At 53.0% G+C, this 27,245-nt stretch overlaps 14 protein-coding genes across 14 annotated transcripts; 7 read left to right on the forward strand and 7 right to left on the reverse strand.

The window, feature by feature from the left end:
• Positions 1-392: 392 nt before the first annotated feature.
• Positions 393-2,159, forward strand: J4E85_003225 (uncharacterized protein; the record flags this gene model as incomplete). The annotated part of the gene is made up of 2 exons (XM_051467495.1): positions 393-490; positions 551-2,159. 2 exons carry the CDS (start codon positions 393-395, stop codon positions 2,157-2,159), a joined length of 1,707 nt encoding a protein of 568 aa, XP_051328654.1.
• Positions 2,160-2,390: 231 nt separating this feature from the next.
• On the reverse strand, positions 2,391-4,758 carry J4E85_003226 (uncharacterized protein; the record flags this gene model as incomplete). Its single annotated transcript, XM_051467496.1, has 2 exons — positions 2,391-3,548; positions 3,613-4,758. 2 exons carry the CDS (start codon positions 4,756-4,758, stop codon positions 2,391-2,393), a joined length of 2,304 nt encoding a protein of 767 aa, XP_051328655.1.
• A 1,388-nt stretch (positions 4,759-6,146) lies between these two features.
• J4E85_003227 (uncharacterized protein) lies at positions 6,147-7,508 on the reverse strand (the record flags this gene model as incomplete). Its single annotated transcript, XM_051467497.1, has 3 exons — positions 6,147-6,281; positions 6,343-7,326; positions 7,377-7,508. The coding sequence occupies 3 exons, from the start codon at positions 7,506-7,508 to the stop codon at positions 6,147-6,149; spliced, it is 1,251 nt and encodes a 416-aa protein (XP_051328656.1).
• Positions 7,509-8,147: 639 nt separating this feature from the next.
• On the reverse strand, positions 8,148-8,936 carry J4E85_003228 (uncharacterized protein; the record flags this gene model as incomplete). Its single annotated transcript, XM_051467498.1, has 1 exon — positions 8,148-8,936. The coding sequence occupies one exon, from the start codon at positions 8,934-8,936 to the stop codon at positions 8,148-8,150; it is 789 nt and encodes a 262-aa protein (XP_051328657.1).
• A 755-nt stretch (positions 8,937-9,691) lies between these two features.
• Positions 9,692-10,895, forward strand: J4E85_003229 (uncharacterized protein; the record flags this gene model as incomplete). The annotated part of the gene is made up of 3 exons (XM_051467499.1): positions 9,692-9,864; positions 9,914-10,043; positions 10,107-10,895. 3 exons carry the CDS (start codon positions 9,692-9,694, stop codon positions 10,893-10,895), a joined length of 1,092 nt encoding a protein of 363 aa, XP_051328658.1.
• Positions 10,896-11,144: 249 nt separating this feature from the next.
• J4E85_003230 (uncharacterized protein) lies at positions 11,145-12,628 on the reverse strand (the record flags this gene model as incomplete). Its single annotated transcript, XM_051467500.1, has 4 exons — positions 11,145-11,288; positions 11,364-12,061; positions 12,287-12,420; positions 12,477-12,628. 4 exons carry the CDS (start codon positions 12,626-12,628, stop codon positions 11,145-11,147), a joined length of 1,128 nt encoding a protein of 375 aa, XP_051328659.1.
• Positions 12,629-13,671: 1,043 nt separating this feature from the next.
• On the forward strand, positions 13,672-14,056 carry J4E85_003231 (uncharacterized protein; the record flags this gene model as incomplete). The annotated part of the gene is made up of 2 exons (XM_051467501.1): positions 13,672-13,692; positions 13,739-14,056. 2 exons carry the CDS (start codon positions 13,672-13,674, stop codon positions 14,054-14,056), a joined length of 339 nt encoding a protein of 112 aa, XP_051328660.1.
• Positions 14,057-14,400: 344 nt separating this feature from the next.
• On the forward strand, positions 14,401-16,031 carry J4E85_003232 (uncharacterized protein; the record flags this gene model as incomplete). Its single annotated transcript, XM_051467502.1, is given in 2 exon segments — positions 14,401-15,825; positions 15,840-16,031. The coding sequence occupies 2 exon segments, from the start codon at positions 14,401-14,403 to the stop codon at positions 16,029-16,031; spliced, it is 1,617 nt and encodes a 538-aa protein (XP_051328661.1).
• Positions 16,032-16,645: 614 nt separating this feature from the next.
• On the forward strand, positions 16,646-17,637 carry J4E85_003233 (uncharacterized protein; the record flags this gene model as incomplete). Its single annotated transcript, XM_051467503.1, has 2 exons — positions 16,646-16,720; positions 16,753-17,637. The coding sequence occupies 2 exons, from the start codon at positions 16,646-16,648 to the stop codon at positions 17,635-17,637; spliced, it is 960 nt and encodes a 319-aa protein (XP_051328662.1).
• A 98-nt stretch (positions 17,638-17,735) lies between these two features.
• J4E85_003234 (uncharacterized protein) lies at positions 17,736-18,607 on the reverse strand (the record flags this gene model as incomplete). Its single annotated transcript, XM_051467504.1, has 3 exons — positions 17,736-18,002; positions 18,068-18,519; positions 18,571-18,607. 3 exons carry the CDS (start codon positions 18,605-18,607, stop codon positions 17,736-17,738), a joined length of 756 nt encoding a protein of 251 aa, XP_051328663.1.
• A 636-nt stretch (positions 18,608-19,243) lies between these two features.
• On the forward strand, positions 19,244-20,900 carry J4E85_003235 (uncharacterized protein; the record flags this gene model as incomplete). Its single annotated transcript, XM_051467505.1, has 4 exons — positions 19,244-19,279; positions 19,332-19,419; positions 19,473-20,716; positions 20,763-20,900. 4 exons carry the CDS (start codon positions 19,244-19,246, stop codon positions 20,898-20,900), a joined length of 1,506 nt encoding a protein of 501 aa, XP_051328664.1.
• Positions 20,901-21,276: 376 nt separating this feature from the next.
• J4E85_003236 (uncharacterized protein) lies at positions 21,277-22,877 on the forward strand (the record flags this gene model as incomplete). The annotated part of the gene is made up of 3 exons (XM_051467506.1): positions 21,277-21,381; positions 21,442-22,154; positions 22,205-22,877. The coding sequence occupies 3 exons, from the start codon at positions 21,277-21,279 to the stop codon at positions 22,875-22,877; spliced, it is 1,491 nt and encodes a 496-aa protein (XP_051328665.1).
• Positions 22,878-24,358: 1,481 nt separating this feature from the next.
• J4E85_003237 (uncharacterized protein) lies at positions 24,359-25,784 on the reverse strand (the record flags this gene model as incomplete). The annotated part of the gene is made up of 2 exons (XM_051467507.1): positions 24,359-25,241; positions 25,294-25,784. 2 exons carry the CDS (start codon positions 25,782-25,784, stop codon positions 24,359-24,361), a joined length of 1,374 nt encoding a protein of 457 aa, XP_051328666.1.
• Positions 25,785-26,312: 528 nt separating this feature from the next.
• Positions 26,313-26,676, reverse strand: J4E85_003238 (uncharacterized protein; the record flags this gene model as incomplete). Its single annotated transcript, XM_051467508.1, has 2 exons — positions 26,313-26,383; positions 26,448-26,676. 2 exons carry the CDS (start codon positions 26,674-26,676, stop codon positions 26,313-26,315), a joined length of 300 nt encoding a protein of 99 aa, XP_051328667.1.
• Between the last annotated feature and the right edge of the window lie 569 nt (positions 26,677-27,245).

A 27,245-nucleotide genomic window follows, 5' to 3' on the forward strand; every position in this document is an offset into this window, starting at 1 on the left:
CGCGGGAATCGCGGGATTTGATGCTACATTCGGGGTAGGGAGGCAATGACGTCCTAGAGCTAAGGAGGTAGTGCGGAAGGGTTCCATGGGTGGAAAGAAGGTTTCGGCATGCGGTATCTTGGGCCGAGGCAGATCGGTTGACACGAGACAAACCTTGGAAGCGTCGCGACCACGTGAGCTGGCGTGTTCGCGTTGCGCGTGGCATCCAGTCCGTGCGCTCTGTTTTCGGGTCTGACGCGATCCTCGAGACTGTTGCGATAGCGGCAATTAGGCACCAACATACAGTCAACACCACAAAATACCACCGGATCTCATTCGCGCATCTCAGGTCCTTTGTCCTCGATCGCTTTCAACTCGCTTCCCCGCACATACCTCCTCTACACCTCGACACCATGGGCCCGGCGCCGCCCAACAGCCAGATGGCTCCTCTGCCTACAAACCTGCCCTTCCGGCTCGTGAGTAAGACAATCGGGCAAGGCGCATATGCCTCGTACGTTGTAATCTCCCCTCGTCGAGTTTTGGGAGTCATTCGCTCATGGTAGATCTCCAGCATCCGTAAGGCCGTCCCGCACAACTCGCCCAAACCCGTCATCGCGATCAAGTTCATCAACAAAGAACATGCCCTCAAGACCGGCCGCCTCACTCCGAAACAAATCAAGATGGAGGTCGTCCTACACACACATCTCGGGAAGCACCAGAACATCATCCACTGCTTAGGGTCTGGGGAGGATGCGCTATGGACGTGGATCGCCATGGAGCTGGCTGAGGGCGGAGACTTGTTCGACAAGATCGAGGCGGACGAAGGTGTGGGCGAAGACATTGCGCATCTCTACTTCACGCAACTGGTCAACGCCGTGGCATACATGCACAGCATGGGTGTTGCGCATCGAGACATCAAACCTGAAAATGTGTTGCTGAGCGCCGAGGGGGATCTCAAACTCTCCGATTTTGGGTTGGCAGCATTGTTCAAGAAGGACGGGCAATTGCGACTCTGCAACACCGTATGTGGCTCGCCGCCGTACATCGCCCCGGAAATCGTATCAGGGAGGCGGAGCAAGAGGGCCGATATGCTAGACACCGGCTACGCGGCGAACATCTGCGATGTCTGGAGTTGCGGCATTGTGCTCTTCGTCCTCCTAGTCGGCAACACCCCTTGGGATGAGCCAACCAAGCGCTCTGCGGAATTTAAGGAGTACGTCGAGACTGGGGGACACACTACTGATGAACTTTGGAGCAAGATCCCAGCGGAGCTACTCAGTCTGCTCCGCGGCATGCTGAAAGTCGACCCGAAAGAGCGCTTTACTCTCGATGAAATACGCACACACCCCTGGTGTACACGCAAGAACCCCTACTTGACTGCAAGCGGACGCAATGCAAATCCAGTAGGACTGGCGACACAGATGCTGTCGCAACTACGCATCGACTTCACAAGGCCGCCAACGCAGTCACAAAGAGAATTCTCGCAAGATGCAGACGAAGATGGCGATGCGATGGACATCGACACTGATGCAGACCCTCGCCGCTCAAGCGCTGTAAACTTCCTCTCCTCCACACAACCCGAGACTCCATCGGCAGAAACACCCTTCGACTGGGAGCGACCCCCACGTCTCGCCTCTCATGACGGCATCTCTGCCTCGCAACCTGTTACAATCCCCGACAATCGTCCTATCAACCTGAGCTCTACGCCCTGTTTATCGCAGCTTCCCTCATCAACACAGGATATGCTATCGCAGGATCCATCCATGACACAATTCAGCTCAACTCCAGGTGTGCCTCTGACCTTTACGCAAGCAGCTCGAAAGTTCGCCGATATTCTTCCTTCTTATTCCCTGGCACGTTTCATCTCTCCTCATAACCTTGGTCTACTCTTGCCTCTCCTTCTTACAGCTCTGCACCGGCTAGGCGTCCCTTCACCGACCTTCACCGAGACGCAGATCGAGGAAGCGGAAAAAGCTGGGACAGCCTCTATACGGGTAAAGATGGCAGATGGACGAAGACAAGGCCTGAACGGCCATATCGTCATCGAAAAGGCCGTCTACGATGGAAGTGCCTACTGGGAGGTGAGGTTTGTCAAAGCAAGTGGAGATCCTTTGGAGTGGAGAAGGTTCTTCAAGAACATGGTGCTTTGTGTGGGAGATGTTGTGCTGCGGCCCAACTAGGCCAGAATGGAAACAGGACGTGAAGCACGATAGATGACGATATACCCCGGGTTATATAATGATGAGATGGGAACATGGGGGTTTGGTAGCATAGATTGATTGCAAATACAACTTTGGTCGACACTGCAACTTGAAGAAGTGCAATGGTATTAGGTGTCGCAATGTATAGGAAAAGGACAGCCGAAGTTGCTATGAACATTGGAACACCAAGGCGGATAAGCCACAGCCTATCTACAGCATCATAGCGCTGACGATAGCAGCAGCGGTAATCACCAAGCCACTTACACCTGCAATGCTCGCAGCGCTTTCGTCATCCCCATTTCCACTGCCTCCGCTTCCGCCTCCATTTCCCTTGGGCTGATCCTCCGCCTTCAGCTCACCCGGACCGTATGCCTTGAAGCCTCCGGAGATGGAACTCGCATGTCCCGTAGAGCCCTCGACACACTTGCTGTCATCCTGGAAGGCGTCCCAGGCTTGCTTCCAAGCAGCGTCAGGATCAGCGTAGGTTGTCGCGGTGTAGAAGATCTTGCAGTCACTGGCTTCGTAGATGTACTGCAGAGGTGTTCCAGAAGCATCGCCTTTTCGGACCTGGTCCTGGGACTGAAGGCGCGATGATCGGTCTCCGGCGCGTGTAAGTACTTGCGGGACGTTGGCGACGGCAGAGAGGGCGGCGTCGTTGTCGGAATAGGCCGATAGGGAAAGAGCGGTGCTTATGTTCAATGCGATTTGGGCGTACTGCTGCCAGAAAAACAGAGGCGTTACTTCACCACCCTTTGATCCGGTCACAGTTTGGATGGGCTTGTTCTCTGGACGGCCACCGGCTGTCACTGCCTTTACACCGGCGATGTTCTTGAGCTCTTCGTGGAAAGAAGCGCAAGATGAACCACATAGGGCATCGGTGTACATGACGACGTTTTCCGCCTTGAAGGGGGTGGGGCGAGTGCCGTTTGTGAAGTACCAGTCAGGTGGGAGGATAGACACTTGATCGGTATAGTTGTACCGCATTGTCCTCGTGAATGAGTCGCCGTTCAATTCGACCGGACCATCAAAGTCATCCCAGCCTTTGAAGTCGGCCCCGTCAGCATTGCGGAAGTGCCACCAGGACCAGTATCTGTACATGGAGCCCTCTTCTATGCTCTCATTGAGCAACGAGGCATACTCATTAGCTTTGGCGGAGTCACTTCTGATCTCATTGACCGCATCGCCAATCTTAACAAAGGCATCGCTAGCCCTATATCGCTGTCCAGAGAAAGGCTCCATTTCGGGGAACAGCTGTATGAATGTGTCAAGAAGTAAGTTTGTGCTGCCGCCGCCGTTCTCGCGCAGATCGATGATGAGTTTCTGCTTGTTCTCGCTCATGCATTGACTGAGGAAAGAAGCAACGGTTTGCTATATGGCGGAGAAGATGACGTCAGTTCATATCTGGTATGCACGCTGTGTATCAATGACTTACCTGGAAATCCGTGCCGAACTCACTTTCGGTCAAGTCGGAACCCGGGTTACTGAAAGATATGATCTTGAGGACCGCTATATCATCATAACCTTCTCCACTGAGGAAAGCACCAGCAACAACTCCATTCGAGTCTGCTGCAACAATGTTCTCCGCATAGGAACCAGGGGTGGTTCCCATCGTCTGTCGTTTGTTTCGGCTTGTGCCGAGAGGGATTCGAGGAACTGGTCCGGGGGCACTAGGTGCGACAATGTGGTCGAACACAGAAGGTAGCTTGGGTTTTGGAAGAGCGACATCGGAGGAATCAGAAGCACCCTTTGTGCTAGCTGAGAGAGGTGAATCGGTTGAACCGACGCAGAAGGTGTCGAAGAAAGATTGTCCGTCGGTTATGCCAACGAAGCTGCGATCTGTGCTAGCTCCGTTCGGAACGGAAGCTGTAGAGCCATTTGCCCAAGTGATATCAGTGCTAGGGCCGTCGTATTTCGTTTGATCCATAAATGCGCCAGTGTTATCCGTGTCTCCCTTTGCCAGCATGTTGTTGAGTAGTCCATCGGAGTCGATGTACTGTGACCAGGAATTAGACGTCAGGAAGTCGTATGGGTTCTGACCGTTGATTTCTGTGATCTCAGAAACATCTGAGCTACCCTCGGCTACACTTGCAACATCATCAGCCAAGTAGAGCTTTGGAAGCGCTTTGCCATCCTCGGAGATGGAGGCAACATTGGCCTGTCTGAAGAATGAGAACACCTGGAGTATATCAGGCCGGTAGTTGAAATGGAAATTTCCGGTCCGGATAGTGATGTTTTGGATGGCGAGTTGAACCGCATATTCGCTGGAGAAAGAATCAAGGTTGTTCTTTACGTTGTCCAGTTCGGCTTCGATATCCAGGGGTCCGAACTCCCAGTCATCGCCAGGTTTCTTCAGCCATACGAGTTCAGACTGGAACTGCCAAAGCTCCTTTAGCTCATCGATAAGCTGAGAGTTTCCTTGGACGTCAACGGGGACTGAATCCAGGCACTCAAACGCGGCCTGTGCCTCGATACTCGTCGATTCCTGGAGCTGTGACGCAACACTCGCGCATGGCTCAGAAGAGGAGGATTGCGCTGCGACGAGTGCTGTTGAAGCCAAGAGTAGTGTATTCTTCAGCATAATGATGTGTGTTGGCCTCGAGGCCGGTCTCGTCCAAAGAAATAGGAAGAATTATTGGACGGCGCACGAGCAGTGAATAAAACAAAGTAAACTGCTCAACAAAGTAGTAGGAGACCCACGTGGCCGAGAGGGACGTGACGGCCAAGATGTTGGGAACTTCAAAAGCTGGTGATGTCTCAGCTGAAGGACAGCAGGATATTCCTACCTGATATAGGAGTATAAACGAGTAAACGAGCAAAGGCGCACCCTGAAGTGCTTTACCTTCATCGGTCTAGGCTCTCGGGAGGCCTGAGCCGCAATCAGATGGATGAGTGATAGCGCCAGGATCTCCGCAATCGACACCCGCCTTTGAGTTAGCTAGCCTGCTAGTAAGGCTGAAAATCTACAACCTACCAATAAACACCGCTCAGCTGCGATCTATGCACCGCCCATCCGGCGTCCACAGCCCATCTCTGCACCAGGGAACAATGCGAGCCATTGCAAAGCGCAACGCGGGCGCGTCATTACGTCTTGGCTCAAACACACATGTGCATCGAGGCGTTTACTGAGGGACGTGGATTGGAATTGCGCGAGACCGTAGGCGAGACCAACTACCAATGAGATCATCAGACGCTAAGTGCAATAGCTTTTTCTCGCATGTTTATGTCGCTTTTTGCTGGTGTGCCACCGCACAGCAATAGCGCGCCAAGCATGGCACAGCATGCAGCATTGAGGGTGAGGCGCGGATGAGTATCCAATGCAGCATGGCGCTTGCATGGCTAGGCGAGCGATCAGAGCTATTCCGGCCACCGGTCAGGGTCCACCAGACAGTTTCTTGACAAAAGATGGCAAGCTGTGAGAACAGCCAGAGTTTGTGGAAATGTGCAATGTTCAGGTGTTGAGCGTAGTGGATGAATGTTGTTGTTGATATTACGTTCTGTAACACGAATATGCCCCTGAGGTCGTGCCAAGACGTCCACGTTTAACAGGTACATCTCATGTCGTGCACGCAGTTCAAGCACTACCTCTCAAAATTTACCACATTTAGAAACATGACGAATCGGATCTGCCTAGCGGAAGGCTTATTGCACGGGGTGCTCGTTGCATCACCTCGAGGTAGACTACAATATCAACGGGATACCATTGATGGACAAGTGCCATCTGATGCTCACCCGAACCCGCCAACACTAGTCCCGATCCCCTACCGGTCGGCGTACACTTTGAGACAGGGCGTAGTACATGGCTTGATATGGCTGCCTCCCGAGGTGCAGGACAGCTCAGAAGCTGAAGTATCAGGCAACCGACATATTCGGCCCGTCAAATACGAGATCGCTGTGTGGCAGGGCGAGGACGCTAGACATACAATTCGGCCCCCGTCTGTAACGATATTCCACCGCCTCATCAGGCCCTCAGGCACCATGCTGAAGCAGCTGATCAAATGATCGGATGCCTGACTGAACCGACTTCGCGACGTGGTCGACGATCCAAGGTTGTGTCATAACGTCGTCAAGACTCATCCGCTTCTCAGCATCCAAATTGAGCAACTTTTGCGAAGTCAGTACGGCTTTGTTGTGAGCACACATAAGGCGAGAGGGTGTCACTTACCTCGCGAATCAGCTCCTCCGCGCGCTCGCTGACATGTCCTGGGAACTTGATACCTTTACCCTTGAAGTTCGCAATCTTCTTTTGTGTGCTCTTCATGTCTTTCATCTCGAATGGCGGCTTACCCACAAGAAGCTCGTACATCAAGACGCCCAGACTCCACTGGTCGATCGCCTTCGTGTACCACCCTCCGCTCATTCCGGGCTTGAGCGTCATGACCGCAACCTCTGGGCTTAGGTAATCTAGTGTGCCGCACACCGTTGATCGGAACCCTGACTCTGAGTGTACGGAGTATCCAAAGTCAGCAAGCTTGATCTCGCCGTGGAAACCAAGTAGTATGTTTTCGGGCTTGATATCGCGGTGCATGATGTTTTTGCTATGCATGTAGCGCAGTGCGGATGTGAGTTGAGCGATATAGACGGCCGCTTGGTGCTCTGTGAACCTGCCCTTGGGCTGCTTGTTCATCTTCGAGTAGAGACTGCCACCTGGAGCAAATTCGAGCACAAGGTATATCGATTCATCGTCGTGAAACCATGACAGTAACTTCAAGATGTTCTTATGCGCGAGGTTTTGGTGGATCTCTAGCTCGCGGCGTATCAACTTCTCCTCTTCTTGTGTTGTAGCCTGCGCTTTTGATATGATCTTGAGAGCGCACACGTAATCTGTCGCGAGATGACGGGCGAGGTACACGCGCCCAAATTTCCCACGACCAAGCGTACCGCCGACTTCGAAGTCGCGCGCTGTGAGCGAAGGATGGGGATCGGAGCCGGTGGACAGGAATGAAGACGCTGCGGGGTCGCTCCGCAGTTCGTCGCTGGTGGAGGAGACATTGGGGCCAGTAGCGGGCTCATCGATGACGGAAAGCCGTTTTGCTGTTCGTTGGAGACGCTCTCGCTCGTCGACCGTCTTGCTCCTCGTTCCTGGTTTGGTAACCTTCGGTTGCCTGGTAGGTCGGAGAGCGTTGAGCTTCGCTTTCGTGTTCTGTATCTGCCCACATGTCAAAAGCAAACACCAAGGTGAGAGAAGCGATTACTTACCGACGACTTCAAGGTTGCAAGAACAGAACTAGAATAGGTAACGCTCGGGGAGGCTGGGACATCTGCGTTTGCTGTGGACTTGCTGGGCGCCATGTTGTTCTGCTGGCGGTAATCGTCAGGCTGACAGTTCATGTTATTGTGATCGAGAACTTTGCTACACTCCATAAAGTGAAGGCGCGTAAATGACGACATCGCGCTCTCATTGCTCTAGTTTCAGTCTCGTTTGGTTCTCGTCACCAGGTGAACGAAGGTCTCAGTTTTCGCAACACCGACCACCACAACAAACGCTCAACGCCCATCACCGTCACTGTCAACATTGCAACATGGATTTCCTCACCTCTGATATAGTATAACTGGTAGCCTCTGGTATAAAGACGTTGACTCTGAAGAGTTATTCATCAAGACTCGAGTCCGGCCTGGCGCCGTTGGGCATATCGCCTGCTCAGCTCGCTAGGTCAAGGTCGCCGATTCGAGCATCGACAAAGACAGAAGCGAGACAGCACAGACCGTGGTCTGGTTTAAGAAATTAAGGAGGCTGTCAGCATACGGTGCGTGAGAGGGGCACCTATCTAAGTTCTGTCTTTTTGCTCTTTTGTGTATGCCATCTTTTTGCTTACGTGAAGCAGTATGCCCTCTCTCTTGCTGCGCCGTTCTGTGCTCGGGTATATATGCGATGGCGTAGCACGATGTGGCTTGAATCCCTAACATAGATATTAGTATTTTTCTAAGCAGTAGGGACTCTAACCGTACAAGAGTGCATGTGAGAAGCTATCACGACAGCAGGCCTAGCCGCTGCTCAACCACTTCCACAATCTCCCTCCAATCTTTCATTGCGCCACCACCGATATCTCCACACGCCAGCTCTTTCTCCATAGGTTGCAGTACCTCATACCAGCCTCCATTCTTTACTCCCCACTCTTCTTCCAGCACATGCAACTGTTTCTTGGTGATGGGCTGGAACCACATGGCGGTATTCATGCTCGGAGCGACTAGTATCCTCTTCTTCTGTATGCCGCCATCTTCTTGCGGCCATTGCACGCCTGGTATGCTCCTCACTGGGTCGATCAGACCTGTGGTATCCCATGCGCGCGCGACGGACAGCAGGAGGTTATCTGACCAGCCCTGTGTGATCTTGGCGAGTAGATCAGCACTCAAGGGTGCAATGACCATGATGTCTGCCCATCGCCGTAGCTCAATGTGGAGGATCTTGTTGCCTCGGATCCATGGCTCTCTCCACTCGTCCTCGTCAAAGTATATTCCGTCCACGTTCGGTAACGCCTCTATTTCCTCTATCGAAGGCTGCTCCCCGCTCTGGCCTTGCAAGAAGTTGGTTGCCGCAGCCGTGAAGATGAGCCGTATTCGTACGTTCGCATGTTTCGCAAGCGCGTTGATCATGTTCGGTATCTTGATGGTCGCAACAGAACCTGAAGCGCATAGGAGGACGTGGATGGTGTCATCGTGGTGGTCGAAGGCGAACGGGTCTGTCTTGAGCGGGTCGTGGACTTGATGCTGGACGGGTCTGATGTTGAGCGGCTTGAGGTCGCGAACTTCGGCGGTCATGCTGTGCTGCCTTTACTAGATTTTCCGTAGGTGTAAGTGCGCGAGCAGATTGTCTGAGGTTGAACGTCGGCGTCGCGTAAGCATGGCGACCGCATTACATAGAAGGTACCGGGGTATGCATTGGTGGGGGAGGTGTGTGATGCAGTGAGGTTTGACGGACGCTAACTTGGTCATCGGGGAGCTTGGCAGGAACCTTGGGGATAAGAACCTTGTCGCCTGCCGCGACGCGTGAGAGACCTCGATGCCAAGCGACACAACGTGCAACGCGTCAAATACACCCTGGGTACCTGATGCTTCACTCCGGACCAACTGGTACCTCCTTCAGGCTTCAGCCATGGTACTCATTTCACAACTTGACCGGAGCTCTGGTGGCTTATCTCCGTCTTACTCCGCCGACTCTAGAGCGGGAATTTCACGATGCTCAACTCTTCGGACGAACAAACAAACTTCTTACAGAGTCGGCCCTTAGATTTGAATCTCCATTGAGGTGCTGCGTTCCAACGGGATGTGAAGCTACAGCACTCGTGGCAGTCACATAGGTATGATCTCATGCATAGCGGGGTTAAGGAGTTAGTGGCAAGTGAGGTCAATGCGGGTGGGATACCAGCGTCATTGCAACCAGGTACCCGATAATTAAGCTTATTTTGCTTCGTCCGTTCCAGTGCCTATTTCACACTTAAAACCAAGTCCCTTCCGGTCGAATTGCACAGCACTCTGTCTTCTATCTGAACCGAATCTCATTACTCAACACCACAATGTCTCTGCCCACTGCACCTCTCGGCCGCGATGGCCCCCAAGTCAACCGCCTGGGCTTCGGCCTCATGGGATTGTCCGCATTCTATGGCAAGCCGAAGCCCGACTCTGAACGTCTGGCAATGCTTGACTTGGCCCATAAGCTAGGCGAACGCTTCTGGGACTCTTCTGATGTGTATGGTCATCGGGTCATTGGGTCTGACAACGGCTAACAGCTATTCTAGTTACGGCGACAACGAAGACTTGATAGGGCAGTGGTTCAAGGCCAACCCCGAAAAGCGCAAGGACATCTTTCTTGCTACCAAGTTTGCTTTCAAGGACTCGATGGGTACAATCGACACTTCTCCAGAACACGTCAGTCAACCAATGTAGAAACTGCGACTAGATCATACGCTGACTTCGTGAACCCACTTTTAGGTCAAAGTGGCCATCGAGAAGTCTCTTCAGCGTCTCGGAATCGAGCAGGTAGACCTCTACTACATGCACCGCGTCGACCAGAAGACGCCAATTGAGCTCACCGTGCAGGCCATGGCCGACCTTGTCAATCTCAAGAAAGTAAAGTATCTCGGTTTGTCAGAAGTCAGCTCCGAGACTTTACGAAGAGCGCACAAGGTCCACCCCATCTCCGCCGTACAGGTCGAATACTCTCCCTTCGCGCTGGAGATCGAGAGCAAGCAAATCGATCTACTCAAGACATGCCGCGAGCTTGGCGTAGCAGTGGTTGCCTACTCACCGCTCAGCCGCGGTATGCTGACTGGCGCCATCAAGAGCCCAGATGACTTTGAGGAAGGCGACTTCCGTAGCTATGCGCCCCGATTCAGTGCCGAGAACTTCCCCAAGAACCTGAAGCTCGTAGACCGCATCACCGAGATTGCAAAGGCGAAGGGTGTTACGCCTGGTCAGTTGACATTGGCGTGGTTGATGGCACAGGGTGACGACATCTTCCCAATCCCGGGTACTACCAAGCCTGAGCGCCTGGAGGAGAACGTCGGGAGTGTGAAGGTTGAGCTAAGCAAGGAGGAGGAACAGAAGATTCGCAAGGCGTGCGAAGAGGCAGAGGTTAGCGGTGGACGCTATCCTGAGAGCTTTATGAAGATGTGCTATGCCGACACGCCGTCGCTGGATGAGTACCGCGATAGTGGTGCGGACAAGACGGGGGCTGAAGGAAAGCCGACCCATACAGCAGATATTATCGGCGGATCATAGAGTACCACGTGGAACAATAAAGCGCAGACAACGCTCGATAACCTGGAATGTTCCTGGAAAGAAAGCTATGTAGATATACGTTCAATTGGACACTCTGGCCTTTCCACTCTTGCGCCGCATACCAAATGAGCCTGTAAGCTAGGTCGCATAACCGACGACTGAGTATGTGATGAATGTGAGAGCGAAGAAAACAAGTACTCCGAGAAGTCACCCTACTTCAAAAGTTGGAGGAAAGGATACATTCCATCTCTAACGTACAGCAATCCTGACTATGACATCCCTCTGCCTCACAAACCCAGCATTGAACGTCTTCCAGGGACGATCATGAGCCATATGCATGTCGAAACAGCGGAGGAGCTCTGGAACGAGTTTGTGAACTTCCGCCAAGGCAACCTAAGGAAGATGTGTGATCAGTATACCAACAATAGAAACAACCCTAGTACAATGCATCTCTCATAGAAAACTTACGTTCTTCCCGATACATGTCCTCTTTCCCACACCGAACAGTAGCATCCCCCTTTCCATCTCAAATTTTCTGGCCTCGCTCTCTAGCCAGCGCTCTGGTCGAAACTCCAAAGCGTCTTCGCCGAAGAGCTTCTTATCGTATTGTACTATCTGCGGATTGATACCGACGTGGTATCCAGCTGGAATGTAGACGCCAGACAGGGTAACACCCTGTGCAGGAGCTATACGACTCATGTTGAATCCGGTACTTGGAAAAAGGCGAGAGGCTTCTTTAATGCACGCGCTGATATACGGTAGGTGCTTGGTTGATTCTTCGAAGCTGACAGGTGTGCTGAGGAGGTGTTGCCGGGTCTGTAGCTCCTGGGTCGCTTTAGACATGGCGTCGGGTGTCCTCATAAGGTAGTATAAAACCGCCCTTAAGTTGACAGCGACAGAATCAGCGCCGGCCATGATGCCAGCCCAAGACTCCAATGTGACTTCTTTGTGTGTGAACCAAGCTTCACTATCTTTCTTCCCCACTTTGCGTAGGAGCTGAGAAAGGATGTCTTGACTCTGATCGTCCGCTTCTGCCGAGCGTTGTAGTCGAAGTTGTGTCTGGCGTTTAGCTTCCACCACGGTAGCTTGTACGCCTTTGAACTGCTTCAAATTGCTAGGAACACACATGGCTGCCAGCATGATGATGCTGCGCATGTAGGTCGGTGCTGCAGTAATGAAAGCAAGAAGCGGGGCAGCGTTGTGTACAGATTCAATGAAGGAATTCACATGTGTACCTTTCTCCAAGAAACCAAAGGATTGACCGAAAAGGACGTGCCCAATTACATCATGAGCGAATAGTTCGAGCCAAAGCCCCAGGTCTACCTCTTCGTTTGTTCTGGCAAATTTGTCCAGCCGCATTTTCAACAAGTTTGTGCAATCATCGATCGCACCTTGATGCTTCAGAATGCTGACCATTTGATAGGCAGGCTGAACAATCCGACGATACCTGGTGTGCTTCTCTTCGTCTGTCTCGGTGAAGAGGTCTGCGTGCTCGCTGATACCTCGTGGGCGGAAAGAAACATACCTGCCGATTTAGCAGTCATACACAGCGTGCGTATGGTACCTTTAAGCGTGACTTACCAGTCCGTCTTGGTCAAAGGTTTCTGAGCAGTGTAGATGACTGGTAGCGTGTCTGGATCGCTGGAGCTGACTTCGTTTGGAGCGATGCGTATAAGAGGGCCATACTGCTCATGTAGCTCGCGTTGGACGACCTCAAGATCACCGGAAAACATGCGGTACACTGTTGGTAATTTCTGTGTTAGCAAGGTTGGCTTTTGAACAAGCTATCTCCCGAGCTTGGGACTTAAAGCAGTGGTCGCAAGTCCGTTGTGTCAATAAGAATGCAGATTTGAGGGGGTTCTTACTACTCAGCAATTAGCATTTCTCGTACCGCAAGATATGTTGGAGCGTGTGCACCTGAGCCACGTTCGCGAGATGGCAGGCCATAACGGGCCCGGTACACGTGCGAGTGGGTGTAGTGTACGACAATAGACGATCCACACAACCCAGTATGCTGCAAACAGAAGAAGGATGTTGGTTGCAGAAGGCATTCGCAAAATTTCGTTCAACGCCATTTTCAGTTGTCGCAATTTTATTGATTAAATTGAGTATGTCCAGTGGGCATCTTCGGTGTAGGCATTGGACGCTCTTAAGTAGATGTGCCAAGCTTGTGTGCAACCACTCTGTGATGGTGTGTAGGTACAGCAGTCCCTACGTACCACTGGGAACCCCGCGAACGACATGTGCATATGAACCCTGGGGAGTGCAGTTGCTACCTGGCCATGCACACGCTTGAAGGTGCATAGTCTAGCCGTGAGGAGTCGCGAGGACATATGCGTAAGCACACCGGACGAAAAACTGATGGTATCCGTTGAGACTGCGCGACGACGGAACATGATGCGGACATGATGCCGATGAAATCAACGGCTTGTGAGAGAAAAAGCATGGTTGCAGGGAGAGGCTCGAGTGTGAGGGGATGCGCCGATGGAGGAGGAAGCGGCGCTAGCAGCGTTCAACGGATCGTTGACATGTTGCCGCTTTGGGACGGAATAATCCTGGCAGGCCATCGCGCGATTCCGCTGACCTCACACCCGAGTCAACTTTCCACCACCTGGACATTCTCGTGCTTTCGCCCTGGACAGCCCCTCACGTCAATAGAGGGATAGCAAGCGGACGCAGCACATCAGTCTGCCCAGCCATTGGCCTCCGACGCATCCAGCAAAAGCACACGTGCACGTCATCCTCGCGCACTCCTCGACACATCTCCAGCGTAGCCATGGGCTTCATCACGGGCTTCGTAAGTGCTGCCAATCGCTTGCAATGACATCGGCTGACCTATGCAGCTCGGAGGCGTCACACTCACCACAGGCGTTCTCTACCTCAGCATCTCCCTACACACACAAAACCGCATAACACAAGCCGCGCTCCTGCGACAGCAACGCCAAGTCCTCACCGAATTCTACGAGCCCAAGAAGCCAGAACCTGAGCCCACAAGCCGGGAAGCACCCGTCGGGCTAGCCGAGATGGCCAAGGACCGCTGGAACAGAAGTCTCGAGGAGGGTGTGAAGAAGGTCTACACAACAGATTGGCGGAGAGTACGGGAAGAGGCCGAGGACAGGGCGAGCGCCATTATGCAGAAGATCAGGGAGAGCAGCAAATGAGTGTGTGGTCGCGCGTGTATACTAGGAACAAGTGAAGGCGGCGCTATGGCACGAATGCGACGATACCCCTCTGGCGACTGTACAAATATTCGGGCTTGCAATACGACCAGCATAGATTTTCCGAGTAGCATGGTAGGCTGCTTGTGCACCATCTCTTTCGTTGCGTCATTCCGTGATCCTGGTCCTCGACTTTCAAGCTACTCCCTACGTTTCCCTCTGATATTGTTCGTTTGCGTCCGCATGGCAACACCGCGCGTTTGCCTAGCTCCCCTCTCACCTCCCAACCACCAACATCACAACACTTCGGTTTCGTCTTGAACGACAACGCAGCCGCCTGCGCAACCATGGCGTCCCATGGCAAGGTCATGGACCTCTTCGACGAGCGCTATCTCGAGTTACAAGATGTTATTGGCAACGTGGAGCCGCCACCCACTCTCGTACCTTATGAGCAGTACAAGGCTCACGCCATCACCTACCGGATGGACACGAACCATGACGTTTTCTTCGCGCTTCTCCAGGACTTCACGGAGCGCAAGGCGTTGGAGACGGGCAAGGAGCTGTGGACGTGGTGTGTGCAGTGGGAAGTCAGTCAGACAGCGGCTCGCCAATCCCTCGCGGCATCGCAATCAGCAAAGAGGCCTCGCCTTGACTTGGACCCGCCGAAACCGGCCAGCAACGCGCCTCCGATGACTCTGCATGCTCGCTGTATAGATCCCGATCTCTTGCACGAGGACGACATGTTGCGCATTCTAGTCGATATCGTGCAGGTCGACAGCACAGTGGTACCCAACTTCATCGAGTTCCTTTACAGGTGGATCGACTTTTACGAAGGAGACGGAAAGGCTCTGAAGGCGGCTCTACATGGCGAGATTCCAAGCTTGTGGGACTTTGAATATCATCCATTTCTTGTCACTCAGGAAGCCAAAAAGGAAATTAATCAAGCAAGAGGTGTCGCCCAAGACAGCGGGAAGGACGGACAAGGCGGGGACACAACCATCCAGATGCGACAAAAGCCCGACCTAGCGGCACTCGAACGCAAGACAGAAGAAAGCGAACGTCTGAAGTACCGCGAAGTACACTTCGGCATCCAGCCCCCAAAGCTAGACGAGCCTCTGCCGCCTCTCATCAATGTCCCCCGAGACCAGTACAAGCGAGCCAAGTATTACGAAGCTTGTTTCAAATCGCGACAACGCGCGTTCTTCTTACTCGTAGAAGCAGGAGTCACCGCACAGAACATGCGAGACTACCACAGAGATCAGACAATGAGCTTGCAAGAGACGCCACCGCTCGTGGACGCAGGCGGCCTCAAGAACTACGAGAAGGACGCAAAGCTTGCGCAGGCTTTCAAATCGCTCAAGGAGCGACATAGGGCAAAACAATTGGAAATCTCCATCAGCAACAAATTGGCGGACGAGGCTCAGTTTGCTGCGCGCAGTGCTGCTCCCCGAAGTCCATCGGGTGTCCCTCTCATCCCTACCACGACCACTCACGCCCATCGCCCGGATGTGACTGACGGTATATTGCGCAAGATCCAGCAGACCAAAGATGAGGAACTCCAAAGGATCAACATCGTTCCTACACCGCTTGTGGGCAAGATGAAGAGTACGCTGTTCCGAGGTGCAAGAGACAAAGCGGGTTTGCAAGCGATGTTCGCGCGTAGCAGTTTCCCATCGATTCCACGTTCTTCAGGAAACTTTGACGGCGGTGGGCTGAACAACAAAAATGACGGCGATAGGAGTACCGATGAAGATTCAGATGATGGCATGAGTGTCCCAAGGACCAGAATGCGTCTGCTGCCTACGCCCTTATTGTCAACGCCTGCATCGCTTCCTCGTCCGAACCTACCATCGCTCAAGACGCTTCCCTGTCCATCTCTACCACCGCCCGCATCGCTTCCTCGTCCGAACCTACCTCCGCTACCGCGCCCACCGCCTGCGATGACCTCCACTCAATCTCCAAATACGTTCATTCCTGACACGACATTGTTCCCCCATTTGCGACACCGATCAAGCCATCCCGCTCTACCTACTACAGAAGTTGCATCTGCTGCAGAACAGACACTACCAAGTGTTGCGGCGCTCATGCGAAATATCACTCCAAATCCCGCAGACCAAATGATAGGAATGCTTAAGCAGCAGGTGAGTCTGGCTGTGAGTCGAGTGATGTCCCAGCAGAATGCCCAAGCTGGACAAGCTCGTGTGCAAAGCCCCCATCCCTATCCTCAAGCACATGTTCCAGCGGTGTCTCAAGCTCCAAATATTACTGTATCTGGACCGCAGGTACCTCCTCAACACCAACTGCCTAGGGGCTCCCAAGGAGGCTTCGGTCCTTTTACTCGACCGCCACTACCACCTGGATTTGAACATCACCATCATTCTCCATCTGGATATGGGGCTCATCCTTTGACCCTTCCGCCGGCGGGTCTTCCCCCTGCCTGGTTCCAGTCTGATGCTCACCAACCAAATCTGTCTCAGCAAGCTCATGCTTCATCTTGGCCAACGCCACTAGGACGCTCTGATCATGTACCACCTCCGGCTTTCGCACAGCGCCTAGTAGCTGCTCAAGAGACACAGGATCATACCACTAGTTATGGTCAGCGACCTCCGAATGCTGTACTACCCCTACCACGGGCACCAGACCTGCCAAGTCTTAGCAGACCAGTTGGTCAGGGAGGATCTGTTCAACAGCGCCAACAGCTTCCTCCTCCCAATTCTCTGCTGGCTCCTCCTCAGACGGCTATGCAGCGCACTGCTCCATCTCCACTTCACCTTCGACCACCATCCCCTCTCTCATCATTTGCACCAAGTCTGCTAGCGACCTCTCCCTTTACTACATCCCACCGCGGCATTCCCGTCCAAATCTATCTGCCTAAGATTGTCGTACCCGCAAACACCATCGGTCCCGGCGGACTGAAGCTAGGCGACAACGGAGTAGCCGAGACCGACGCCTTCCTCCTTGGATACACCCACCCTAAGAGCGGGAAGATCACCCTCAACCGCGCAGTTTTTCTACCCTTGGGCGTGTGGGCCAACGCGCAAGATAGAGTGCGAAAGGGTCACTACCAGGTACTGGAGAGCTATGCAGCACCGAATGGAAGACCTTCAGTACCGCATCGCGCTGCCTATGAGAAGGTCAAGCAAGCTTATGAGATGATGATCATGGAATCTCCAGTAGCGAGAGAGCGAGAATTGACAAAGAGGTGGAGGGCTGGTAGGGGAAGGATGACGGCGACTCAGAGGGGTGCCGTCTGGGAAGGTTGGGCTGTGGAGGTTGACAGAGAGATCGCTTTGAGTAAGGAGGACAGAAAGGGTGCTTTTGTGCAGAACGCGCTGGTTGATGGAGTTGACGAGAATAGTGATGAGGCTAGGAGGAGGAGGGAGATTGAGGAGTTGCTTGAGACGGATGAGGCGTGGGACTATGAGGAGGACGAGAACGACGAAGACGAAGACGGAGTTGAGCAGGATTACGGAGATGAAATGGAGGAAGAAGATGATGATGAGGGGGATAGCGATGACGACGACGATGATGATGATGAAGATGAAGAGGACGGTGGGGATGAGGATGTGTATATGGACGGTTAGGCTCAGATTCATGAGATACGACAGCGTTTTGGAGCTGTTCCTAGGGATGATCCATCTAGAAGCTCATTTTGAGTTCTCATCTCTCCAACAAAGCTAGTCTAGATACAGCGTCCACCATCCACTTCCAGATTAACTCCTGTAATGAAGCCAGCCTCTTTGCTTGCCATGAAGATACACGCATTCACCACGTCATCCACTTCACCGATTCTGCCCATAGGCACATTGGACGTGAACTTTGTCCTGTTCTCCGGTGTATCTTCCATTCCGGTGAAGGCAGAGAAGAGACCTGTTCCTGTAACAAGGGGGCAAATGGACACGACTCGGATCTGATGGGGCCCGTACTCTGCCGCGAGGCCTTTTGTCGCCTGGAGGGTGTGTAAGTCATGGGAAATTTGATGTAAGATTGAGCCAGGGTTATGGGAAGACTTACATTCCAAATCGCGCCTTTACTCGCGTTATACCATACGAGACCTGGTCTTGGTCTGGTCGCCCCAACACTCGCAATGTTGATGATCACGCCTCCTTCTTTGCGCTCGATAGCTTGATCGACCCACGCATTGCAGCCCAGATAAACACCTTTGACATTGACATCGAAGACCTTCTCGAACTCGTCCTCCGTGACCGTCGTCGTAGGTTTACTGGTATATGACCAACCAGCGTTATTGACGAGTATATCGCAGCGCCCAAACTTGTCGATGCAAGCCGAGACAGTAGCTTTCCAGTCGGAGGTTTTGGTCACGTCCATCTTGTGGAAGGTGAGAGAGGAAGGGTTTGTGGCTGCCGTCGCTTCGCCGCCTGACTGGTTGATGTCGCAGACGAGGACTTTGGCGCCTTCAGAGGCCATGCCTTTTGAGATTCCAGCGCCGAAGCCTGAGCCGCCGCCTGATGAGGTTGTTAGTGAGATGTGAGAGGATTGATGAGGATGCGCTTTACCGGTCACAATGGCGACTTTGCCATCTAGTCTGCCCATGATGAGAGGGTTGATATGTTGCGCTTCACGGTGTGAACGTAGGTAAATCAATCGTGTCTTTTCGTATATAGATTCGAATTACTAGGGTCGATGTTGAGTCTCAATAGCCAGCGGCGATGTTGATGTTTTGATTACAACAGAGCAAAGCGTTCCTGCCTGCCATCTCATGGACCCTGATGTCTGCCACCGGTATCGCATCTCCAATCATCGTCAGTCGACTAGTCGTTCTTCGGAGTCGAGCACACCTGGGCAGCAGTGAGGGGTAAGCGTGGTGCCCCGCATGGAGTTGACGTCGTGTTGGAGGACCACCGAGGTTTGAGCCAATTGGAGACCGTCTCCGCCGACGTTTCGCTGCTTTGAACGTCTGCGGCGTCTCTCCGGATCGCCTTTCCTGAAATATCCGGGTGTCGCTGCAGATACGCGCATTGCTCATGTAGGCTATACGCTGGAAAGTGGGGAAGCTCTGTTGTGTGCAGATGCTGATAATGGTGGCCGCGGAATCCATGCGCCTTCCAAGATCGTCTCCTCCAAGCAACTTCATTCTACACTCACCAGCTTCGGTTGTCCATACGCGAAAAATAAGTTCAAACATTCGAGAGATCAACACACGTGAACGATATCCAAATCGAAATCAAGATGGCGTCAGGCAGGAAGCACGAGCTACCGTTCAAGGTGCGTCAATACGAACTCGTTCTTGCGATTGATTCGTACTGATACATCCCAGCTGAACAATCCAGACTTGCTCCATAGCCTATCTTTTGTGAATGGCGATTGGGTACGAGCGAAGTCGGGAAAGACGTTCGAAGTGGTCGGTCAGTCATCACAGCATGTCCTATCTGAACACCGAGATCTGACAGGGGAACAGACCCGGGGACAGGAAAGCCGTGGATAGAGTGTCCGACGAACGATGCATCTGATGTCGACGATGCTGTCAACAGCTCGCATGCGTGTTTCCAGGAGTACAAGAAGATCAGCCCGCGACAACGAGCACAGATGCTTTACCGATGGGATGCCCTCATCAAGGAGAACAGGGAAGACATAGCGACTGTTCTTGTGTACGAGACCGGAAAGCCTAGAGCCGAGGCGTATGGAGAAATCGATTACTCGACAGGCTTCACATGGTGGTTCGCCGGAGAGGCCGAGCGCATTCAAGGCAGTGTCTTCACACCCGCGCTACCAAACAGACGCATCTTCACGATCAAGCAGCCGCTTGGTGTCGCTGTCGCGTTGGTGCCATGGAACTTCCCCATCGCCATGATTCTTCGCAAAGCTGGCGCTGCATTGGCTGCAGGCTGCACGATGATTGTGAAACCCAGCCCGGAGACACCAATCACTGTACTCACACTGGCTTGCCTCGCTCAAAAGGCTGGATTCCCAAAGGGGGCGTTGAACGTCCTGACCACAGATCTCGATAAGACACCAGAGCTTAGTGAGGCGCTTTGCCGGCATCCGCTTGTGAGCAAGGTCACGTTTACAGGCTCGACGCGCGTTGGCAAGCTAGTCGCTAGGATGTGTGCAGACAATCTGAAGAAAGTTACACTCGAATTGGGCGGCAATTGTCCTGTCCTGATCTTCGACGACGCGAATATCGAGCAAGCTTTGACGCAGATCTTCGCACTAAAGTATCGACATGCGGGTCAAGCATGTATTACGGCGAACCGGATATACGTTCAGTCTGGGATCTTCGACAAGTTCCTCGAACGCTGGAACGCAGAGACACAAAAGATCGTCGTCGGTCACGGTTCAGACGAGAAGACGACGATGGGCCCAGTGACTACTCCACGGGGTGTCGAGAAAGCACTCGCTCTTGTCGAAGATGCGAAGAAAAAAGGCGCGAAGATTCATACGGGCGGTAACAAGGTGGAGAAGGACGGTGGCTACTTTTTCGAACCTACTGTCATTACCGGCGTTACACCAGACATGGACATTGCCAATGAAGAAGCCTTCGCCCCGATCAGTACATTCATCAAGTTCGAGACTGAAGATGAAGCTGTCAAGGCTGCAAACGACACCAGTATGGGTCTCGCATCCTACTGCTTCACAAAGAACGTTGATCGTACCTGGAGACTGTTTGAGAACCTGGAGGCCGGCATGATCGGGCTGAACACAGTATGTTGACAACGAAGACATCGGAAAGTATACTAACATGTGCCAGGGCAACTCTTCTGCTGCAGAATCGCCATTTGGTGGCATCAAACAATCCGGCTATGGCAAGGAATCAGGGAAGGATGTCGCAGTGAATGAGTACCTCATTACGAAGACGGGGACCTTTACGCTGGAGGAGCAGTCGTGAGATGGTGGACGCTTTTCGGATGTGGTGACTGTCTCGAGCATATACATCGCTTCCAACTGTGACGCGTCGTGGCTAGCTTCTAGGGGCCTTGCCCGCAAGCTTGGTAGGTCCGCTACAGGGTGTAATGACGACCCTGACCCAAACTTGACTTGCTTGCATGTTTCACCGTCACTCTGATGTTTATGGTATTGTTGGTGGTGAGACACAATCGGGCAATCGTATTGTGCCGGGGCGTTTCAATCACGCACGTGATGACGTTAGTGCCCGCCCGCGCTTTGGAGCTTACCGACCGCGGCGCGCTGCTTGTACAGCTCTCGAACTTCCAACAACACCACCTCACCGAATTGCCGGACCTCTTTGAACTATAGCCGCCATCATGGACGACACGGACATGACTGATGTCGCTTACGATATTGACATTGATGTAGGCGCAGACATTGAACCGGTAGCACAGCCGTCGCAACCACAGCAGGTTGTCCAGGTGAGCATTGCGCCAGGCTGCACGAGAAGGCGCAATTGACTGACATGCGCGCCATCGCAGGAGCCGGCCGAGCAAGAACAAAACATACCCGCCGCCTACCTTGAGGACATCATTGTCCACGAAGCATGGCCCGAATCGCTCAACCTCCAGGGCGTGAGCGACTTTGACCCCAACGACCCGCTCTACTGGGCGATGGAGCATTGCCAGTCAGACCCGCGCGTTAAGCAACTACGCTGGGTAAACGACAACTCGGTCAACCTCGAATTCTACAATAAGGAAGACGCGACCGTCGCACTAGGCATCCTCACTCACTCCGACGTGGGCGACACCAGCAACCTCTCACTACAAGAGCCCCGCACAGCGCAACCATACTCAAAGAAGCCCAACAGTCGCCTCGTCATCAGGCAGTCCAACGCTGGCGACCAGAAGCCGAAGGGCGCAGCAACCAAGAGCAACTACTACCAGCGCAACCCAGACGTGGCTGGCAACCACCAGAGGGAGCCGCGACGGAACCAAAAACCGCAGAAAGACTATCTCGATTATGGCGACGAGGAAATGGGCTCCAGGGACCGATCAAGACGGGGGTACAGCCGAGACCAGTCCATGGGCGACTCAGGCGCTGACCGAAGGGGCCCGCGCCGGAACGGACGAGACAACCGTGATGGCCGTGATGGACGAGAAGTCCGAGGTCGCGGTGGCAGAGGAGGTCGTCCGCCCGCTGATGGTAGACTCAGGAATGACGACGTTGATTCCTACCGACCCGGCTCAAGAAGGTACTTCAGCGCATTGCCCCGTGACCCTGTCAACAAGCTAACAGACCCAGTCCACAAGAGCCACGCTTCGGCCGTCTACGAGGACGCAGTGCCTCCCCTGCCTCCGACGAAGAAGGCGACGGTCGCTTCGGATTCGCAGAGAACGAGACCCACGCGGGCCGCCGTCGGTATCGCAGCCGGAGTCGCAGCCGCAACAACACTCGCCGTCGCCGTGAACCCAGCATGGATCGCTGGACACACGACCGGGCAAACTATGATCGCGGCGGCCCTGCGAGTGGTGGACGTTGGCAGAAGGACTCTTTCCTTGACACTTCGCCAATGGGCCATAACCACCACCGGTCAAACGCCATCGACGCAACATACGGATCAAACAAGTCACGAGGAGGGGATTCGCTACTTTCTCGCATGACCAAGAACGGACAGCCCGTGCTCCCGCAACAGAAGCGGTCGCTAGCCGATAGGATCACACGCGATGATGACGATCCCGCTGAGTCGTTTGGTCGCCTCAAGGGTGACGACCGCGATCCCTATGTCACCGACTTCTCTGAGCCGTCACAGCCTCGACGAGGTCTCGCTGATCGCATCACACGCGATGACGATATCAGCATCCGTGGCCAAGGACGTGCACGCAGCCAGGAAGGAATCAACATCCGCGGATCTGCTGATCGGCGTGGCGGAGGAGGTGGTGGTATCAACATACGTGGTGTGGCGAGCGGCGCCTAGAATGCTTCCGCTACTGAGCGTGATGGACGCGAGACAAGGAGAGATCGCTGGTCTCCTCAATATAAGAAGGATTCCGATGATACTGCTCTGATCAGTCGCCGTCGTAGCTTTGGTATCATCATGGAGGATCCTGAGTTTTGAGCACAGATTGGGCATGGCACTATCGGCTGCTTTCGAAGCGAGCCTGGAAGAAGTTGCATACTACTCTACTCTACGGTCTTACTCTTTTATTCTTGTCTTGCATACTATGCAGGACAATTGCCGCTTTTGGGCATCAAAATTGGGCGTCTTTTTGCATATGGCGAAACGAGGTTCGAGCATAACTCGGAATACCAAATCATGATCACAAGTTCAAACATGAACTGCTTGCCATTCCTCTCCATGTTCAGTTATTGTGAAGAAATGTCTTGATGCGACGACGTGCAAGTGTACTTATATCTAGAAGACTATTTAGCACGGAAGACAAGCGGATTGCTCTTGTCTCCTTGTTGTATATCTCGTTCTGAGTCAATCGAGCAGCAATCAGTGGTCACGTCCACGCGCATCTGGTATTCCATTGTTCCAGCAAACATTTGTAGTCGGTATATAACCATCCCTCTCCATACCATGCTCATTTCCGCAATTAACACCTCAACACCACCAAGCAATCGTCACAGCCCTCATCCACCAAATGCATGTGTGCCACCGTTTCCATACTCACTAACACCTTCACAGGCCCCAGTCCGGCTCCCAGACGACTTCCATTCGCACCCCTCATTTCCTCTCCAAGGCCTCTTCCCACTCTAGGACCAAGTGCAACTGAGCTCACGGTCTCGCCATAACTACAAAAACTCAAAAAGATACCATCGGCACTGAAGACAAGATCGACATTGGGTGTCTTCTACCACTCAGTGACAGCGGACCGGACCAAGTTGTCCAGTCATCCATCTCCGAACCATCACGCTCTTTAACCGGCGCATACCTCCCCTCCGCCACCCACTCGACCTTCTTTTTTCCCCTTGATCACGGTGGGCAGAGCGGCTGAACCGTTCTCAACAGTCCCTCGATTTCAGGTTGCTCAACATGAGCCGAAACTGCGGTGTGCGTTGATGTCTAAACCTTTCCATCATCTTTAGCTTGGGTTGAGTCTGAACGGGGCTCTGGGGTTCTTTGTTTAAACTCTTTCCTTTTAATATTCATACCGTTGGGTTGATCTCATTGCGCTGGGCGCTGCGAGATCAGACGTCTGGCATCTACTGGCAGGTAAGTGGAACGAGATCTCCTACTGTTTGCTGGTGGGTGGATGCTTGCTTGGTGGGTGTGAGAAGATGGAAGGATCGGACTAGGTAAGTATGGCTCCTTCCATTTTGTGTACTCACGCGTTAGATTACGGTCAACATTGCTGAAGGTGCATGGAGAGAGCTGCAGTGAAGTAGGTACGATGGATATATACGTAGTCAATAGCGCTATTCAAAGATCATAGTAATTACAGCGAAACTCATCTAAAACCTCGCCTCAACCTTTTGCTCTGTGTCTTGCAATGCCCATTGACTCCTCGCCTTCTTGCTCCTCACAGCATCAACCTGTTCCTTTGTGAATCCCTTCGCGACTGTCGCTGGGTTGTATCCCAATCCAGTGATCTTGGCGATCTGCTCGTCTGACTTGTCCGTCGCGGCGCTTCCGTCGTGCCTCTTGTACACTGTGCATACTACAGCGCCTCCAAGACCCAGGTTGTGTTGCAGGGCAACCTTTGTATCCTTGATTGATCGATTGTTGGCCCAACCACGCATGTGCCAAACGAGCTCAGCGCATTGGGCGAGACCTGTTGCACCGAGGGGATGGCCCTTGGAGATCAGACCGCCGGAGGGGTTGATGACGACCTTTCCGCCGTAGGTGATGCCACCCTTGCGGATAAGTTCGTGAGCCTTGCCCTTGGGAGCCAGGCCAAGGGCTTCAATGGTGACCATCTCGTTGGCAGAGAAACAGTCGTGGAGTTCGCACACCTTGACGTCGTCTGGTGATACGTTGGCCTCTTCGAGCGCCTCCCGAGCAGCCAGCTCACTCATGCTGTATCCTACTAGCTCAATGGCGCTGCGGTTGAACAGTGACGGTGTGTCGGTTGCTAGTCTTTGTCCAGCAATCAGAATGGCCTGGTCTTTGAGCTCAGGGCGCTTGTCTAGGAACTCCTGCGAGACCAAGACTGTGGCAGCAGCTCCGTCGGAGGTCGGGCAGCATTGAAGCTTTGTGAGGGGTTCGTGGATCATGGGTGCATTCATGACTTGTTCGAGGGTGTATTCGTCTTGGAATTGCGAGTAGGGGTTGTTCTTCGAGTGGGCGTGGTTGATGCGACCGATCTCTGCGAAGTCCTTGAGTTCGGAGCCGTATCTATGAAGATAGTCAGTATAGAGACACGGGTTGATCCAGCGTCGGGACTCACTTCTCCATGTGTTCCCGTCCAGCGTTTCCGAACATTTGCGCCGCACCTGGTGCCTTGGTGATACCCCTCGTCTCCTTCATCATCAGGCTCGTCGTGCCTGTCGGGTTTGCGCGATCTTGGAAGAAGCTCTGTAGACTTCCAGGGAACATCTTCTCAAAGCCAACGACCAAGACACAGTCGGCCGCTCCATGCGCGATCATGTTGCGTCCCATGTAGAGGCCGGTCGAGCCAGTCGAGCAGTTGTTGTTGACGTTGTATACGGGAATGCCAGTCATGCCGAACTGGTAAAAGACGCGCTGGCCGCAAGTTGAGTCGCCATAGCAGTAGCATGCGACGCCTTGGTCGACGTCGTCGTAGTTGATGTGCGCGTCGAGCATGGCCTTGACGCCTGCCTCGAAACCGAGCTCAGGGTAGTCCACCTTGCCACGAGGCTTAATGAACTTGGTCATGCCCACGCCGAGGACGTAGACGGGCTGCTTCTTGCCAACCATGATGGCGGTTGTGAGTTGTGAAGGTTGGGATGCGAAGGAGCTTTAACGGTGGAGTAGGTGCGACGGAGACGTAGCAGTACAATCGAATTATGGTGGTTCTGAAAGAACGGAGATAGTGGAGAATAGCGAGACGCGCTCCATGGTGATGTATATAGCGCGACGGTTGTCCCCGCATCCGCAACACCCGTGGAAGTTTGGCGCGTGGAGATGCCGAGGTTGACTCGTGAATGACAGGGGCGGGTCTGAATAACCGACCGCGCCTGAGGGACACTTGTAGTACAACACGACGCTAGACCACCACTGCATAATCTTGGTGAACTCTTCGGTATATTCGCAGAAGCATGTCAATTGCTTTGCAAATAGGGAGCCATTCTGGCCCAGCTCACTCAAGCAGTAAAGTCGAGTTAGCACGTAGTGTGCGAATCTGACACTCCATTCTCTCTCTAGTCAGGGATCAACCATCTTTGTACGTGGATTCCAGTGTGTAGAATGACGCGACACATCCAGTACGAGAATTTGGCATCACGATCATTCTTCTGGGGGCAATTTCATGAGCGTCTTGTATGGAAGACCATTTAGCCGACACAGATCTGAGGTTACTGTAGAAGAAGCCTATGTCTTCCTGGTCAATGTAAACGCTACATAGGAACGCTTGACTTCTACTTCTACTCTTTGCTTCACCCACTTCTTCTCTACTTTCTCCACTGCCTTTCTTCTTCTTCTTCTTCTTCTTCTTCTTCTTCTTCTTCTTCTTCTTCTTCTTCTTCTTCTTCTTCTTCTTCTTCTTGTATACTAGGACGATAACAGTCTGTACAAATGCATCATCAGGCCATTCTTTGCATCCTTCCCTCGTAACGTATTTGACACAAAGATTCTGAATCAACAACCCCATCTGGCAGGCGCAGATGATGGATTGCATCACCATGGGACCTGATATCCACGTCATGTAATGCTTCCTTTTCCAACTGTAGGTAGCAGGGACCAGAGGCAACCTCCTTCCAGGACTCAACAACATCATCGCTGAGCTCAAGATCCCATGTACCACGCCATGTAAGTGTCGCTATCGCACTTGCAGTATGTCGCTGATAAATTACCGCACAGGCTTGTCCTGGTTCACTGTTCCAGAGCACCATGGTCTGGAGCTTCGGCATCTTGAGCGCAACCGAACTAGCGTTTTGCAACAGTGTATAAATGTCTTGGCGAGGGGCTGTCCGGGCCAGTGTGAATGACGTGAGTGTCAACGACTGCAAGAGATTCCAGGTACATGGCAGCTGCTGGCATGAAGTGAAAAACTGCTGGGCGTCGATCATGTATGAAATAGAAAGGCGCTCTAGATGTTGACTTTTGGCGGCAAACGCTCTGGCAAGGTGGAGTTTTGTGGCTGAGGGAGTTTCCACACGTTGGTTCAAATGTGGCGTGGCGTTATCAACTGCCAATTCAAGTTGGTTGTTGAAGTCCTTA

This window comes from Alternaria conjuncta, assembly GCF_024043145.1.
Source record: "Alternaria conjuncta strain BMP 0040 chromosome Unknown scaffold_4, whole genome shotgun sequence".
In the NCBI taxonomy this organism is placed as follows: Eukaryota; Fungi; Ascomycota; class Dothideomycetes; order Pleosporales; family Pleosporaceae; genus Alternaria; species Alternaria conjuncta.